A 12619-nucleotide genomic window follows, 5' to 3' on the forward strand; every position below is an offset into this window, starting at 1 on the left:
TGTTAAAGAGTGTTAATAAAATTCTCTATTCTCTTTATTTTATTTTTATATTTACTTCTCATCTCTATCGATTTATTTTACAACAATAAGTTATTTATTTATTTAAAAAAAATCTCGGTTTGCACACAATGTTTGAAAATAGCCAAAATACTATGGTGTTTCTCAAGGTGCCGCACGTCGGTGCCAAGTGTTATAAGGTGGCTATGGAGGCTTGTTTCAACTACACTGGAAGCCACTGGCGCTATATAATTTCCGTTTGCTTTGCAAGCTTGGTTCGCTGATTTGTCAAGTCGTTTCTGCTGTCCTTCATGTTGTTTCTCAGATCAGTGGCTTGTCTTTAGTTTGGAGTATGATTAGTATAACTGCTGTTGATTAGAGAGATTACCTCAGATTGGTGTCTATTCTCTTTTTGGGCCACTTACCTCCCATATTTTGAGTCAAGTATATTAGATTTATCTAAAAAGATATCTAACCAACCAACCAACCAACTTATAAGAGAAAACAAAGGTCCCAAAACATAAATTTCCATTGAAAACATAAGATCTTCAATGCAAAATCTGAGGAAAAGAAAACAACATAATATGGGAAATTTATTTCTTGTATAACCTGACAACCTGTGATCTCTATTACAAAGGATTATACATGACAGCATTGAAAAAAAAAATTAAAATAAATCTAAATAAAACCCATAGATATAGAGCAAAAAGCTAGTAGAATTTGTAGTGTTATCTACTGCCTCAATACTCTGTTTGAGCTGAGCATAAAGTTCTCCTCACCAGCAACGGTGGACGTCAATCGCCCTGCTGCCCAGCCATTGTTGATTACTCGAACAGCAGCACGAGCTGGATCCCCTGCTACGCGGCTTCCATCAACTTGCTTTTCAAATTCAGGAAGACCAGCTGCCTTCCTCTCTTTTCTTTTCCTTCTATCTTCATCGCGTTCTTTCCTCAGCCAAGATTCAACTGTTCTCTGTATATTCAAAACCAACAATACAAATTTTGTTTTTATATAATTTTCAAAAATATAAGATTTCACTGCTTAGCCTGCATCCACACTGTTCACTCTGTAACCGTTATGTAGCATTTAAGGCCATCGCTGACAAGGTTGAGAGACACAAATAGTTTATAAGGAACTTCCAATGTCAAGATTAGGAACAGAACTAACCATTAATGACAGTTTGCTAGTTTCCTTGACTTTATCAATAGGCATGGCTAATTGCAGCTTTCCATGCGCTACATAAACCTGATAAAAGAACATAGAATACAATAAAGGATTATGATTAAAATTTGACATGGAACAATTCAGAATGGGATTTAGACATACTATATTAGTTGGCCAATCCTCAAGACCGTCAAATATATGTGTTGCATATATAATAGTAGCACCCCTCTCTTCACATTCCTTTCTTAGGAACTTCAAAAGGTCAGCTCTTGCTAGAACATCAAGGTCGACTGTTATCTCATCGAGTAGAAGAACCTACACAAGTAGGGAGCAACCTTATGAACAAAGTGCAATGAAGCACAAATATAGAGAGCTATGAACATGTATGTGATTACTTTTGCATACTCCATAGCGTACCTTGAATGGTTTGAGGAGACCCATACAAATTTGAACTCTTCTTCTTTGACCATCAGATACTTTATGCAATCTCCAAGAGAGATCTATATCCAATACCTGCCAAGTTGGAAAGCAAGACAGAAACTAAGCCATGGCATCCCAGATAAAATTTACATATGCATGGTCCGTGAAGCCTTCTCAGAAACTAGCCATGCATAACCAGAGGACATGAATATTAACAGAAATAAAATGATCTAAACTTCGTTGCATTCAGAATTGATGAGCTCTGTCTTATGCTATCTTACAGGATGCTAAGTACCTTTTAATGTTTTGGTTATAGTTTTTCTTGGACGTTCTCTACAAAACAAAACAAAACACTTGTGCATTGCTAGTCTATGGCCAAATCTAGTAAGGAATCATCTGGAAATTATGAGATGCATGGTAGCATAGGAAGGGAAAATTCTTAAGGGCAATGGAGGAACCCCTAACCCTCCCAAGTCCACTCAAAAATTCTGCCTCCCTCTCATTTTCTCACTTCTCGCGAGATTTTGTTTTCCCAATAGAGAATATCTCACCAAATCCTCACATGCCCACACTACGAAGTTGGTAGTCACTTACTAAGGTGTGTCCATTTTTTTCCTCAATCCTCATCTAACTGATGCAACCAAGGCCGAATTCACGATTCACCCAGTCCCTAACAAGATGCTGCCTCAACTTTTTCTATAACTTATTCATTCTAATTACATCTTGTCTAGTATGTCCACTCATCAACTATAACATCCTGCAAAATTTAGATTTTGCTTATCCTCTTGCTGTTTTTATCGTCAAACATATAGTCTCAGAGAATATTCGATATCTTGTAATGGTGGGTAAAATTTTCCTAAAGCTTGAGCAGTACTTGTTTATCACAAAGAACATCCAAGCTCTCCCCTTTCATTTACTCAGATAAAGTCATATGGCTTATATCGGTTTCTATTGTTCCTTCATGAGAGGTGAACTCCAAGCTCCACCTCTAGTCATTATCAAGCGTTTTGAGGAACTTACATTCACGTACTCTGTATTCTTCTGTTTAAACATAATCCTTGAGCTCTAAAGCATGTCTTTTATCGCCTTCATTATTATTTATTTTATCTCTCAGCATACCAACTAGAACAGCGTCATATGAAAACAGCATGCAGTGAGATACGCATTCTTATAGATATACAATAAGTACATCCCATCCAAGGTCAACATAAAAGACATATGATCTTGAAATCTACCTTGGGTTGTTGTACAATTATCAGGAAATAATTACAGCTAGTCTGTTCACACTTGTCATTACTCCATTATACATATCTTTAAATTTAAACATTGCAAACTCCTTCCCCAAAACCTACAAAAATACCTCACTTGCAACCCATATATAGCAGCGAACACAAAGAAAGATCTATAACCAAACAACGATTGACACTATCCCTTATAAAGCCATATGCCCGTATCCATGCACATTAACTAGATAATTTAGAAAATGCTAAAGGAATAAATAATTTATGGTACTGTTCTGTTTCACTTTAAACTTGGTGAAGTATAACTCATTCTGTATGTTAAAGACACAAGTACCTTATTATCAATAAACTCATCTACCTTCTACCATCAACAAAAATATTCATGAAAAGCATGTTCAGACATAAACTAAGAGCATGTGAAAGTGTTTGGTTAGGCTTAAGTGACATAAAACAGATTCATCCAACCTTGATTAGCTCTGCTCTTCTTTCAGGATCAATCCCAGCCACACCAAATATCATCTTTTCAGCAGAAACATCCATTTGTATTGCAACCTCATAGCCCGCGAAAGCAACATCTCGCCTCCACTGCACCCATACCCCCAATGAACAAGAAGTATTAGAATAATTACTAAAATCTAACATGATACAAGATTAAAAAAAAATATAAAAGAGAATTAATAACTGCAATACAAAATTCCTGATCGTGTAAGCAGCATCTTCATCACTTCTTGACTATTGTTGCGATGCATGTTGGTGAAAACAATGAGAGAACCCAAAATATGTAATTGTTTTATGAACAAGAAACATCATTTAAGTATGAAGTATGAAGCAAGTTTGTGGTTCTCATAGGATAAGCAATAAAAAAGGCAGTTCAATGCACAAGCATCCTGCGTTAGCGCAGAGTCCGAAAACAGGCCGCACCTAGAAGGTGTGATGTATGCAACTTAACCTGTCAATTACATAGTAACTGTTTTCACAGTTTGACGGTTTGAACCCATGATTTTAAGGTGACATGGAGACTCTAATGCTCCCCTTCTCGTAGGATAAGCAATACACCATAGAAAAGAATAGGGTAAAGTATAATTTTTTGTCCCTAAAATTTGGTAAAAATTTCAAAAATATCCATAAATTTTATTTTGTTTCAATTTTGTCTTAAAAGTTTTCGATTTGCATCAAATATATCTCTAACAGCTAAATTTTCAAAAAGTTTAAGATCAATCTAACATCAATGCATAACAATTATATTCAATTTGATTGTGTTGAAAGTTGTTCTTATGAAATTGTTGTTGAAGTGGTCCTAAATTTTTTGAAACATTAGCTGCAAGGGGTATATTTGATGCAAAATGAAAACTTAGTAAAACAAAATTGAAACAAAATAAAGTTTAAAGATATTTTTAAAATTCATGCCAAACTTTAGAGACAAAAACTATTTACCCAAAAGAATATAACCCAAACTATATGAATTGGATGCAAATAACTTTGACGATGCTTATTCTAAAGCTAATCTTGTTAGTTGAAAAAAGAAAAAAAAAAGAAATAAATGGAAAAAGAGGAGACGAACCTCGCCACCAAGATAACAGAGATCACCGGAGGACGTCAAATTGGTGTCATGAAAAGCCGATCTTCCAAGCACACGAACCATCCCCGGTTCGACCATGTGCTTCCCTCCCAATATCTTGAGAATCGTCGTCTTCCCTATCAATCAAAACGTAAAACGCCTCTTCAGACTCAAAATAAGACATACAGAAAGAAACGGAGAGAGTGTGGGCGTGGGGAAGAGAGTTAACCAGCGCCATTGGATCCAACAAGGAGGCATCGATCGCCGGAAGAGAGTGAGAGAGAGAAGTCCTGAATGAGAGGAGCGGAGCCCGGCGGAGGGTGACCGTCGATGCCGGGGTACGTGAATTTCAGATCTTTAATCTCAATCGTCGGTTCTGAATTCCCGCAAACAACGCCCATCTTCACCGTTCAGCAACACAAACAAATAGCTTCAAAGTTCACAACTAATTTTATAGCTAACTCGGCATGTGTGTGTGCTACTGAAATTTGTAACAGACACGCTGTGAGATTCAGCAAATGTCGGTGAGAAAGCATTTCGAAGGAAGGGGGGAAGCGTGGCTATGTCTGGGACACTCGAATTCAAACTTTCCACCACCTACCATGAAGGATGGTAGTTGCTTAGTTGGGAATAGAGCCAGAGCAAGTGAACAGCATACGTTGATTTTTTGGACATGAACAGAAAATGTTTTTGTCAGAACACATTGATCGAGGCTTTTTAACTTATGTTTTTGCTCCATGTGGGTTTTGGAGTTTTAGACTTAGTAGTTTTTGGGTTACTACAGCAAGAGCCCAATTGCGACAGGCAGTGTTGGACGGGGATCTGCGTCTAATAAGAAGATGCAAGGACTAAAATGAACTAACAATCTTTGATATCTCTTCGTTTTGGTCATGGATCTTTGATCTCATTGAAACCTCCTAACGAGTTTCCTAAACCCTTAAAACAAACGAAACCAAACCCAAACCCCCCTCCCCCCTGTCGCTCTCTCTCTCTTCCAAAAAAAAAAGAAAACCGCTATCTATTATTTTCGTTAGACATTGTTAAATTTTCCGACGATAAGAAGCGGAAACAATCTTACATTACTTTTCTACATGTCAATGAGCAAATTTTGAGACACACACTTCCTACAAGTACATAGTAAGCAAACTCTAGAGTTAGAGTTTTGTTGATGCCAAAAGGCTGTGTTCTATGACATTCTATCATACAAAGTCTTATGCTTAAGTCATAAAATAAAGATGATAAGATATTACGACATTTAAAAATAAAATTTAGTAATTATAGTAGTGTGAGAAATGTTTATAACGATGAGCCTTTGAAGAAAAAGGGGGTAAAACAAAATCATAACTCAAAAAGCGCAACACTCCATCGATAATATAACGTAACAGATAACAGATAAGCTAACGCAAGAATACATACAAAGAGTGCCAAAAGTACGGATATCAAAACTCAAGACCCGATTTGCGAAGATAATCAGTTCAAGCATAAAAGTATGTACATATATATATAAAGTAAGAAACCTAAGAAAAACCTCAAGGATAAACTATCAAAATCTATTCTCTATAACAACCTCTAAAAGGAGTCAAAACAGTATATAATTATTTAGTGGAGATGACAAGTATCTAAGTAAAAACATAAAACCAAAATAAAGTCTCGAGAACCAAAGATCTTCGCTAATCCAAAAGTCTCCAGCATGCCTCAGCGAGAAGGCTCACGTCCTGCATCTGAAAACCACAAAATTCGCATGGGTGAGAACCGGAGGTTCTCAATATGGTAACAGTACCACATATCTAACATGCAATGTCTTGAAAAAGCCGAAGGCAATCCTAGAACTTCCAACAGATAAATCAAAGCTTATAAATAGACTAAACCATAAATGGCAACTGACTAAAGATCTTCAGTCAAACTAACATTCTCCTTTCCAATTTCTACAGACCTCCCAACCACCAACAGTAATATAACATGGCAAACACAATTATATCAGACAAGGAGGCTAGGTATACAAATAAGAAACAAATACAGCATTTAGACAAATAGCAAGTAATATGCAGTCAATCAGGCAATTTCAAACAATTTACATAATATGTATATGATGTATGCCTGTCCTAATGGCTGATGAGTCTCATATGTCGGTTATAAAGCCAATCTGACAAGTCCTGGTAGGTAACTATTGGACTGTCTCTCTGTCGTGCATCTCCAACTCAAGTTATTCACAACATAAGTCATAATTCATATCCAACACCCTCAATGGTGTATATTCACGGGAGCGAGCTCATCCGGAACTTTCACAGTGTCCGGCCACACTTACGACATAGGGTCAGCAGAGTATCGAGTCTCCACCTGAGCACATGTTAGCTAGCCACTGCTTTCTCCCAGCGAAACTCGTATCTCAAATAGTGAAAGTGCAACATTCACATTTCATTCATTACGCATATATGCAATCATACTCAGGCATAATTCAATAATAGTTCAGCCATAATTCGGTAATATATCAGCCATCAGACTCATAATATAATCCATAACCAGCTATTTCATTAACAATTACAGCCCTTCGACTCATGGCATATAAAGCACTTCCACCACCATCTTCCGTATCTCAAACAATCATCGTTGATCATCATTGATCATTAATTCTCCCTTTTTATCATCCACAAGTTACCACATTTGCTAGCCCTTCCCATTGCTAGGCATATCATAAAATTTTAAGACATGATGGGTGAGGTCAGAGGCTTAGAAATCTGAAATTTGACTTTAAAAACTCAAAAATCAACTTTGGGGTGAAAACAGGGTCACGCGTGCGCGTCGTCCACGCGCACACGTGGATAGCCAAAAGTCATAGTGACACGTATGTGTCACCCACGCGCACGCGTGGATGGGAGAAAAACCAAGTGACGCCTGCGCGTTAGTCACGCGTACGCGTGGGTGCGTTTTATGCCCCCACGCACAAAACCAACATAATTCCCGCACAACTCTTGAAAAAATTGGCTGGGCAAATGAATTAGCTCATCGACGCGTACGCGTCGGCCAGGTGCATGCGTGGGTAGTAAACATTTGAAAACGACACGTGCGCGTTGACCACGCATACGCGTGGAAGTGCGTTCTGCCAAAAATTTTACTAAGTTAAAATGCTGCATAATTCACAGTTTCAAACCCCAATCTTCCGACGGGCATAACTTCTCCGTTTCAAATCATTTTTCACCCGTTTTTCAAATGGCATAAACATCTCGAATCCAATTTTATTTCTAAACAAGTTTGACATAAATCGAGAATCCGAGACCAAGTTATGCTCCGTCAAAGTATGCCCAAAAACTACATTTTCATACAAAATCACAAAGTGCCATTTTAAAAACAAACTAATTTCAACCCTTTTCAAAATCAACCAAAACATGCCAAAAATCAACCTCAAGCCTCCTCAACTCATACATTAACCTTTCTATCAAAACACAAGCCACCAATCCACCACTTTAACTAATCTCAATCAATTAACTCAATTTCAAACACAAAATCACATTTTATATATATATATATATTCCTCATTCCAATCTCCAACGATACCATCACCAATCAACCATCAATATATACAATTAATATCATCCTCACCATTTACATGATTTTCTCTATCATTCAACAACATCAACCATTCAAATCCTACCTTAGGGTCTCTAGTCTAAGTTTTCACACCACATTACATTTTAGATACAGAAAACCGAGACCATACCTTAGCCGCTTTTCTACTTAACTCGGAACACCTCCAAATCACTTTTTCACAAGCTCTCAAAGCTTCAACACCTCCAAGAACATATTTTTAGCACACCAAAATCCTTTTCCAAACTTTCTAAAACCTCAATCAAGCTCCAAGACACATATATACATTTCCTAAACCACAATATCACATTCAAACACAACAACTCAATACCCAAACATCGCAACCCACAAATTCTACTAGGGTTGAGAATCTTACCACACCCAAAGATCAAGGAGACAAGATTAAGCCTCTCCTTCAAGCTAGTTGGATCTTATAACATCAAAGAGTCCAAAATCTTAACATTTTTTCTCAAAAAATTCGAAATAAAGTCTGAAACTTTAGAGGAAAAAATGTGGCTTACCTCAAGAACAAAGTAGTAGATTTTGTAGAGCTCGTCGCGGTGAACGCGTGGCCGCAAACGGTGTGACAATCGGAACTCCAGATCAAAAGTTATAGTGGTTTGAAGATCAAATGAGTGTTGGAACTTTGGAAGAATGCTCTTCCCCCATTTCCTCACAAGTTCAGCGTGTTTGGGGTTTAAGGGAGGAAAGAGAGTGCTGTTTTTCAGGTTTTAGGTTTAGTTTGGTTAAGTCAAGAGCCCAATATGGATGCGGTTGGTCCGATTTAGTCCGTTCGATCCAATTTTGAGTCTATTTTTATAAAATTGGTATTAAAATTCTCGTTTCAATATCTTCTATCATATTAAACCATAAAAAAAATCAATTTTTAACTTTCTAGAATAAATTCTAATTTATGAATTAATTAGTCATCAATTAATCGAATTTTACATGTTCCATTCTTTATGGACAAAAATTTTTTATTTATCTCTCTTATTCACAACAACAATTATAAAAGAATCCTAATGACACCCCATTTAGCAATAGAAATTTACCAAAACCCCTCTTCTCTAACTCCATTGCAAGCATTTCTATGAAATGAGTTGTTTTCTGGCCAGGGTAATAATAATTTTTTGTTTTAGGACTTAAAAATGAAGTAAAGAAATTAAACAATGAAAATCATTTAAAAGTATTGATTGCACTTAAAAATAATTTTATTTTTGCCTTGTTAGAGTTTAGTTTAGAAATCGTGTTTATGTTTTATCATGAAGCATAATTTAAAATGATTAGAATTACATTATTTTATTGTATATGTATCATTTTTTTTTTAAGTTTATGTACTAGTTATTCTATAAATATTTTATAATGAGTAAATATTTTTAAGAGTAAAATTATAAAAAAATAATTTTTTAGAATAAAATTAATGTGATTAAGTATAATTTACTTAGATGTGATTAAAAAATAATTGAATAATTATATACTGTAAAAAGTTGATATTATTGAAGAATAAAATTAAAATTTAATTTTATGTATTGTTTTTGTTCCTAACACGTTCGTCCTATTTAAGTCTCTAATGTTTTAAAATCGTCTCAATTTTGTCCCGCCATCAATTTCATTAACATATTACATTCCTAACGGCAAGACAATATTGAATTAATTTTAAAATATTAAAAACTTAAATATGACGATTCAAACGTTAAGATAACTTTAAAACTTATCCCCAAATGTTAGTAACAAAAATATCCTTTACTCCTGGATAAAATGATGGTTCCACACATTTTCAGAGATGCAAACATTTTGGCTAAGCATGGACAACAAATAAAAAAGGAAATTAGGCAATTTGAAAAAATTATAGTCATGATGATACATATGCTTGTGGGATGAGAGAGGGATGAAGTTCTCGAAAAAAATCGTCTTAATGTTTTTGTTTTGAGCCATAGCCTGTAAGCCTCTTAAGTATCAAAAAAAAATATTTAGGATTTAATACTTAAAAGTGTAAAATATTAATTAAATTTTAATAAAAAATACTTCAATTTTTTTTTTTATCCCTTTGCTTTGTTCTTTTTGTTCAATTTAGCAGCTAATCCCTTCATCCACCTTCGTGAGGAGCTTCTTTTTCTTTTAAAAAATAAAAGGATGGTAATAAAAATTGTCTGGATTTTTTGTTTGTGTATCTTCTTTGTTCCCTTTGTTGTGTTTGCCTGTTTGAGATCTAATCCATTGCTCCAACTTTGTGTTGAACTTCTTTTTCTTTCAAAAAATAAAAAGATGGCAAATAAAAGCCGTTTTGTTTATATCTGATCTCTGATCTTTATTCTCCATTGTGTTTGGGATCTAATCATTGCGTCACATTTGTGTCGAGCTTCTTTTTCTTTCAAAATAATAAAAAGAGGGTAATAAAAGTGAAGTTCTTTTAGTAGCTAAAACAGTAACTCTGACTGAGGCATGTGATGTAGTGATAAAGATGTTTACTTCAAACTAAGTCACCAAGATCGAATCCTAGCATAACTAGGTTAGTGTAACTGAAAATTTAATATTTAATTTAAAGAAAGTTATAACAACGAACAGGCGTTCTATAAATCAAAGAGAGACAATGAGGAGCGAAACAGCTTCAAATTAATAACAACAAAAACTAGTTTAAAAAATAAAAACACAAGTCATATAGCCACTATAAAGCCGACATCGAGACAGATTCATTTTATCATGATTTTTGTTTAATTAAAGTACAATTTCAGAGAAAAGTATATATACAGGGTCTGCCAGATACGCAATTCAAAAGGAATAAAAAAACAGTAAAAAGAAAAAAAGAAATAACACAATAAAGAATATCCATTTATATAAAATTTAGGATAATCTCAAGCTTCATAACGTCCAAAAAAAACAAAAAAATAATTAAAAAAAAGAGGACTAATAAAAGTGGTCCTCTTCATTGTCTTAACCTATAAGAAAGACTTAGTGGTATATAACTATATATATATATATATATGACTCCATATATGTATGACTCCTTATACATATTTATGTACACGGATCACACACTAATTTTGATTCCTTGATCATCAGAAGATATAAACTATGCTGCGGATGGTGCGGGAACAAACTTGATTTCACCACCAGACTCCAAAATAGCCATCTTAAACCTTTCTGAATTGACGGGATGATTGAAATCCAGAGTCTCATCTTCATATATATCCCACCATTTCTTCACCAGCATCTTGATGTCTTCTCTATCCATGTTATCTTCCTTCCCAGTATACCTCCATGGTTTAGACCCCTGAAAAATTAATTAATACCGTAAATATAAGCAACCAAATAAATAATTGTACAAATTATCTAGAAATAGATTATTGTGTATATATAATTTGAATTGAAAACTCACAGCAGCACAGTAGTGAACTACTTTAACTTTGTCAAGCTCAACATTTTCAGGATGACGCCACAACATGGCAAGCACAAGGTTGTAAACATTTGATATCGGCTTGTACTTATCCTTGAAGTAATTGTTCAAAAAGTCCTGAAAATAATTCAATTCAAAAAACATAAATCTAACGTTTTTTTCATGTAAGAAAAATTGAAAATAAATGGAAATTTAATCGTACAAATAAGTACCTGCTCTGCAAAGGATGTAGGTTTTGTGACTTGAAGTGTTTTAAGAAGGTCATGATAGGTAACAAGATTTGGTTCATAAACGAACATGCCAGCATTGAAATAAAGTGGGGGCTTCGGACCAAAGTCCTTAGGCCATTGAACCTTATCAGGGCATTGCTGGCAATAACCGATCTTGTACTGGGAGGTGTGGCCCCAAGTTGGTTCACAAAAACAGTCCATCACAGCATAGAAGTAATTATCCGGCAAGTCAAAGAGGTGGTCAATGTTCTCAAACACTTGAATGTCACCGTCTAGATATATCATCTTGCTATACTCCACAAACTGCAACATTTGATGCCATAAAAGTCAGATATAATAATAAAAGGCAAAACAAAAAGAATAAGAGAATAGAAGAGAAGATGTACCTCCCAAATACGAAGCTTGGAGTAGTTGATGACATAATACGCCATAGCAAACTGTGTCTGGTTCTCAGGTGGATACACAGGCTCAATCTCCCTAACAATGCACCCTTGAGATATCAGAATCTTTCTGTGCTCTTCAGGAACATCAGGTAGCACTGCAACAACAAGAGGGTACATTGTTTTCGTTTTTCTGAGACCCTTTGCCAACCCTACAACACCTTTCACATAGTCACCGTTCCCGGCAAGGAACGTCACAAAGGCACGGTTACCAGCGGTGCGGCCATTGACCACGGTGGCTTTGGGTGCAGTGAGGGTAGTGATAGCAGGAGCCATGTTTGTTTGTGTTTGGTTTGAAAGAAAATGAAGGCTTTTCTTTATACAAGAAGTATTTGATTTGTTGTTGTTGGTTTTGATGCCGAGGGAAATGAGAAGGGTGGGTGGGTTATATAGATCCTTCTGAGGGTAATATGGTCATTATATGCCCGGAAATTAATCCAACGGTTAAAGACGGAGATTTGGGGATCACAAGGTATGATAGCCGTTAATTGATTGAGATAATTCGAGAATTAAATAATTAATTAGTAATTATGTAATAGTTAATCTTATCCCTTTGGCTGGGGCATAAACATATGAGAATTCTAGATATCCGC

The 12619-nt window shown here is 35.4% G+C and overlaps 2 protein-coding genes across 2 annotated transcripts; both read right to left on the minus strand.

Moving 5' to 3' along the window:
• Positions 1-506: 506 nt before the first annotated feature.
• LOC107465119 (ABC transporter I family member 20) lies at positions 507-5061 on the minus strand. Its single transcript, XM_016084108.3, has 7 exons — positions 4610-5061; positions 4384-4517; positions 3288-3407; positions 1579-1674; positions 1324-1476; positions 1165-1242; positions 507-969 (listed from the first exon to the last, which is right to left on the minus strand). The coding sequence occupies exons 1-7, from the start codon at positions 4779-4781 to the stop codon at positions 730-732; spliced, it is 993 nt and encodes a 330-aa protein (XP_015939594.1). The 5' UTR covers positions 4782-5061; the 3' UTR covers positions 507-729.
• Positions 5062-10770: 5709 nt separating this feature from the next.
• On the minus strand, positions 10771-12390 carry LOC107465120 (galactinol synthase 2). Its single transcript, XM_016084109.3, has 4 exons — positions 11973-12390; positions 11569-11889; positions 11339-11473; positions 10771-11233 (listed from the first exon to the last, which is right to left on the minus strand). Exons 1-4 carry the CDS (start codon positions 12300-12302, stop codon positions 11033-11035), a joined length of 987 nt encoding a protein of 328 aa, XP_015939595.1. The 5' UTR covers positions 12303-12390; the 3' UTR covers positions 10771-11032.
• Positions 12391-12619: the final 229 nt, after the last annotated feature.

This window comes from Arachis duranensis, chromosome 9, assembly GCF_000817695.3.
Source record: "Arachis duranensis cultivar V14167 chromosome 9, aradu.V14167.gnm2.J7QH, whole genome shotgun sequence".
Lineage (NCBI taxonomy): Eukaryota > Viridiplantae > Streptophyta > Magnoliopsida > Fabales > Fabaceae > Arachis > Arachis duranensis.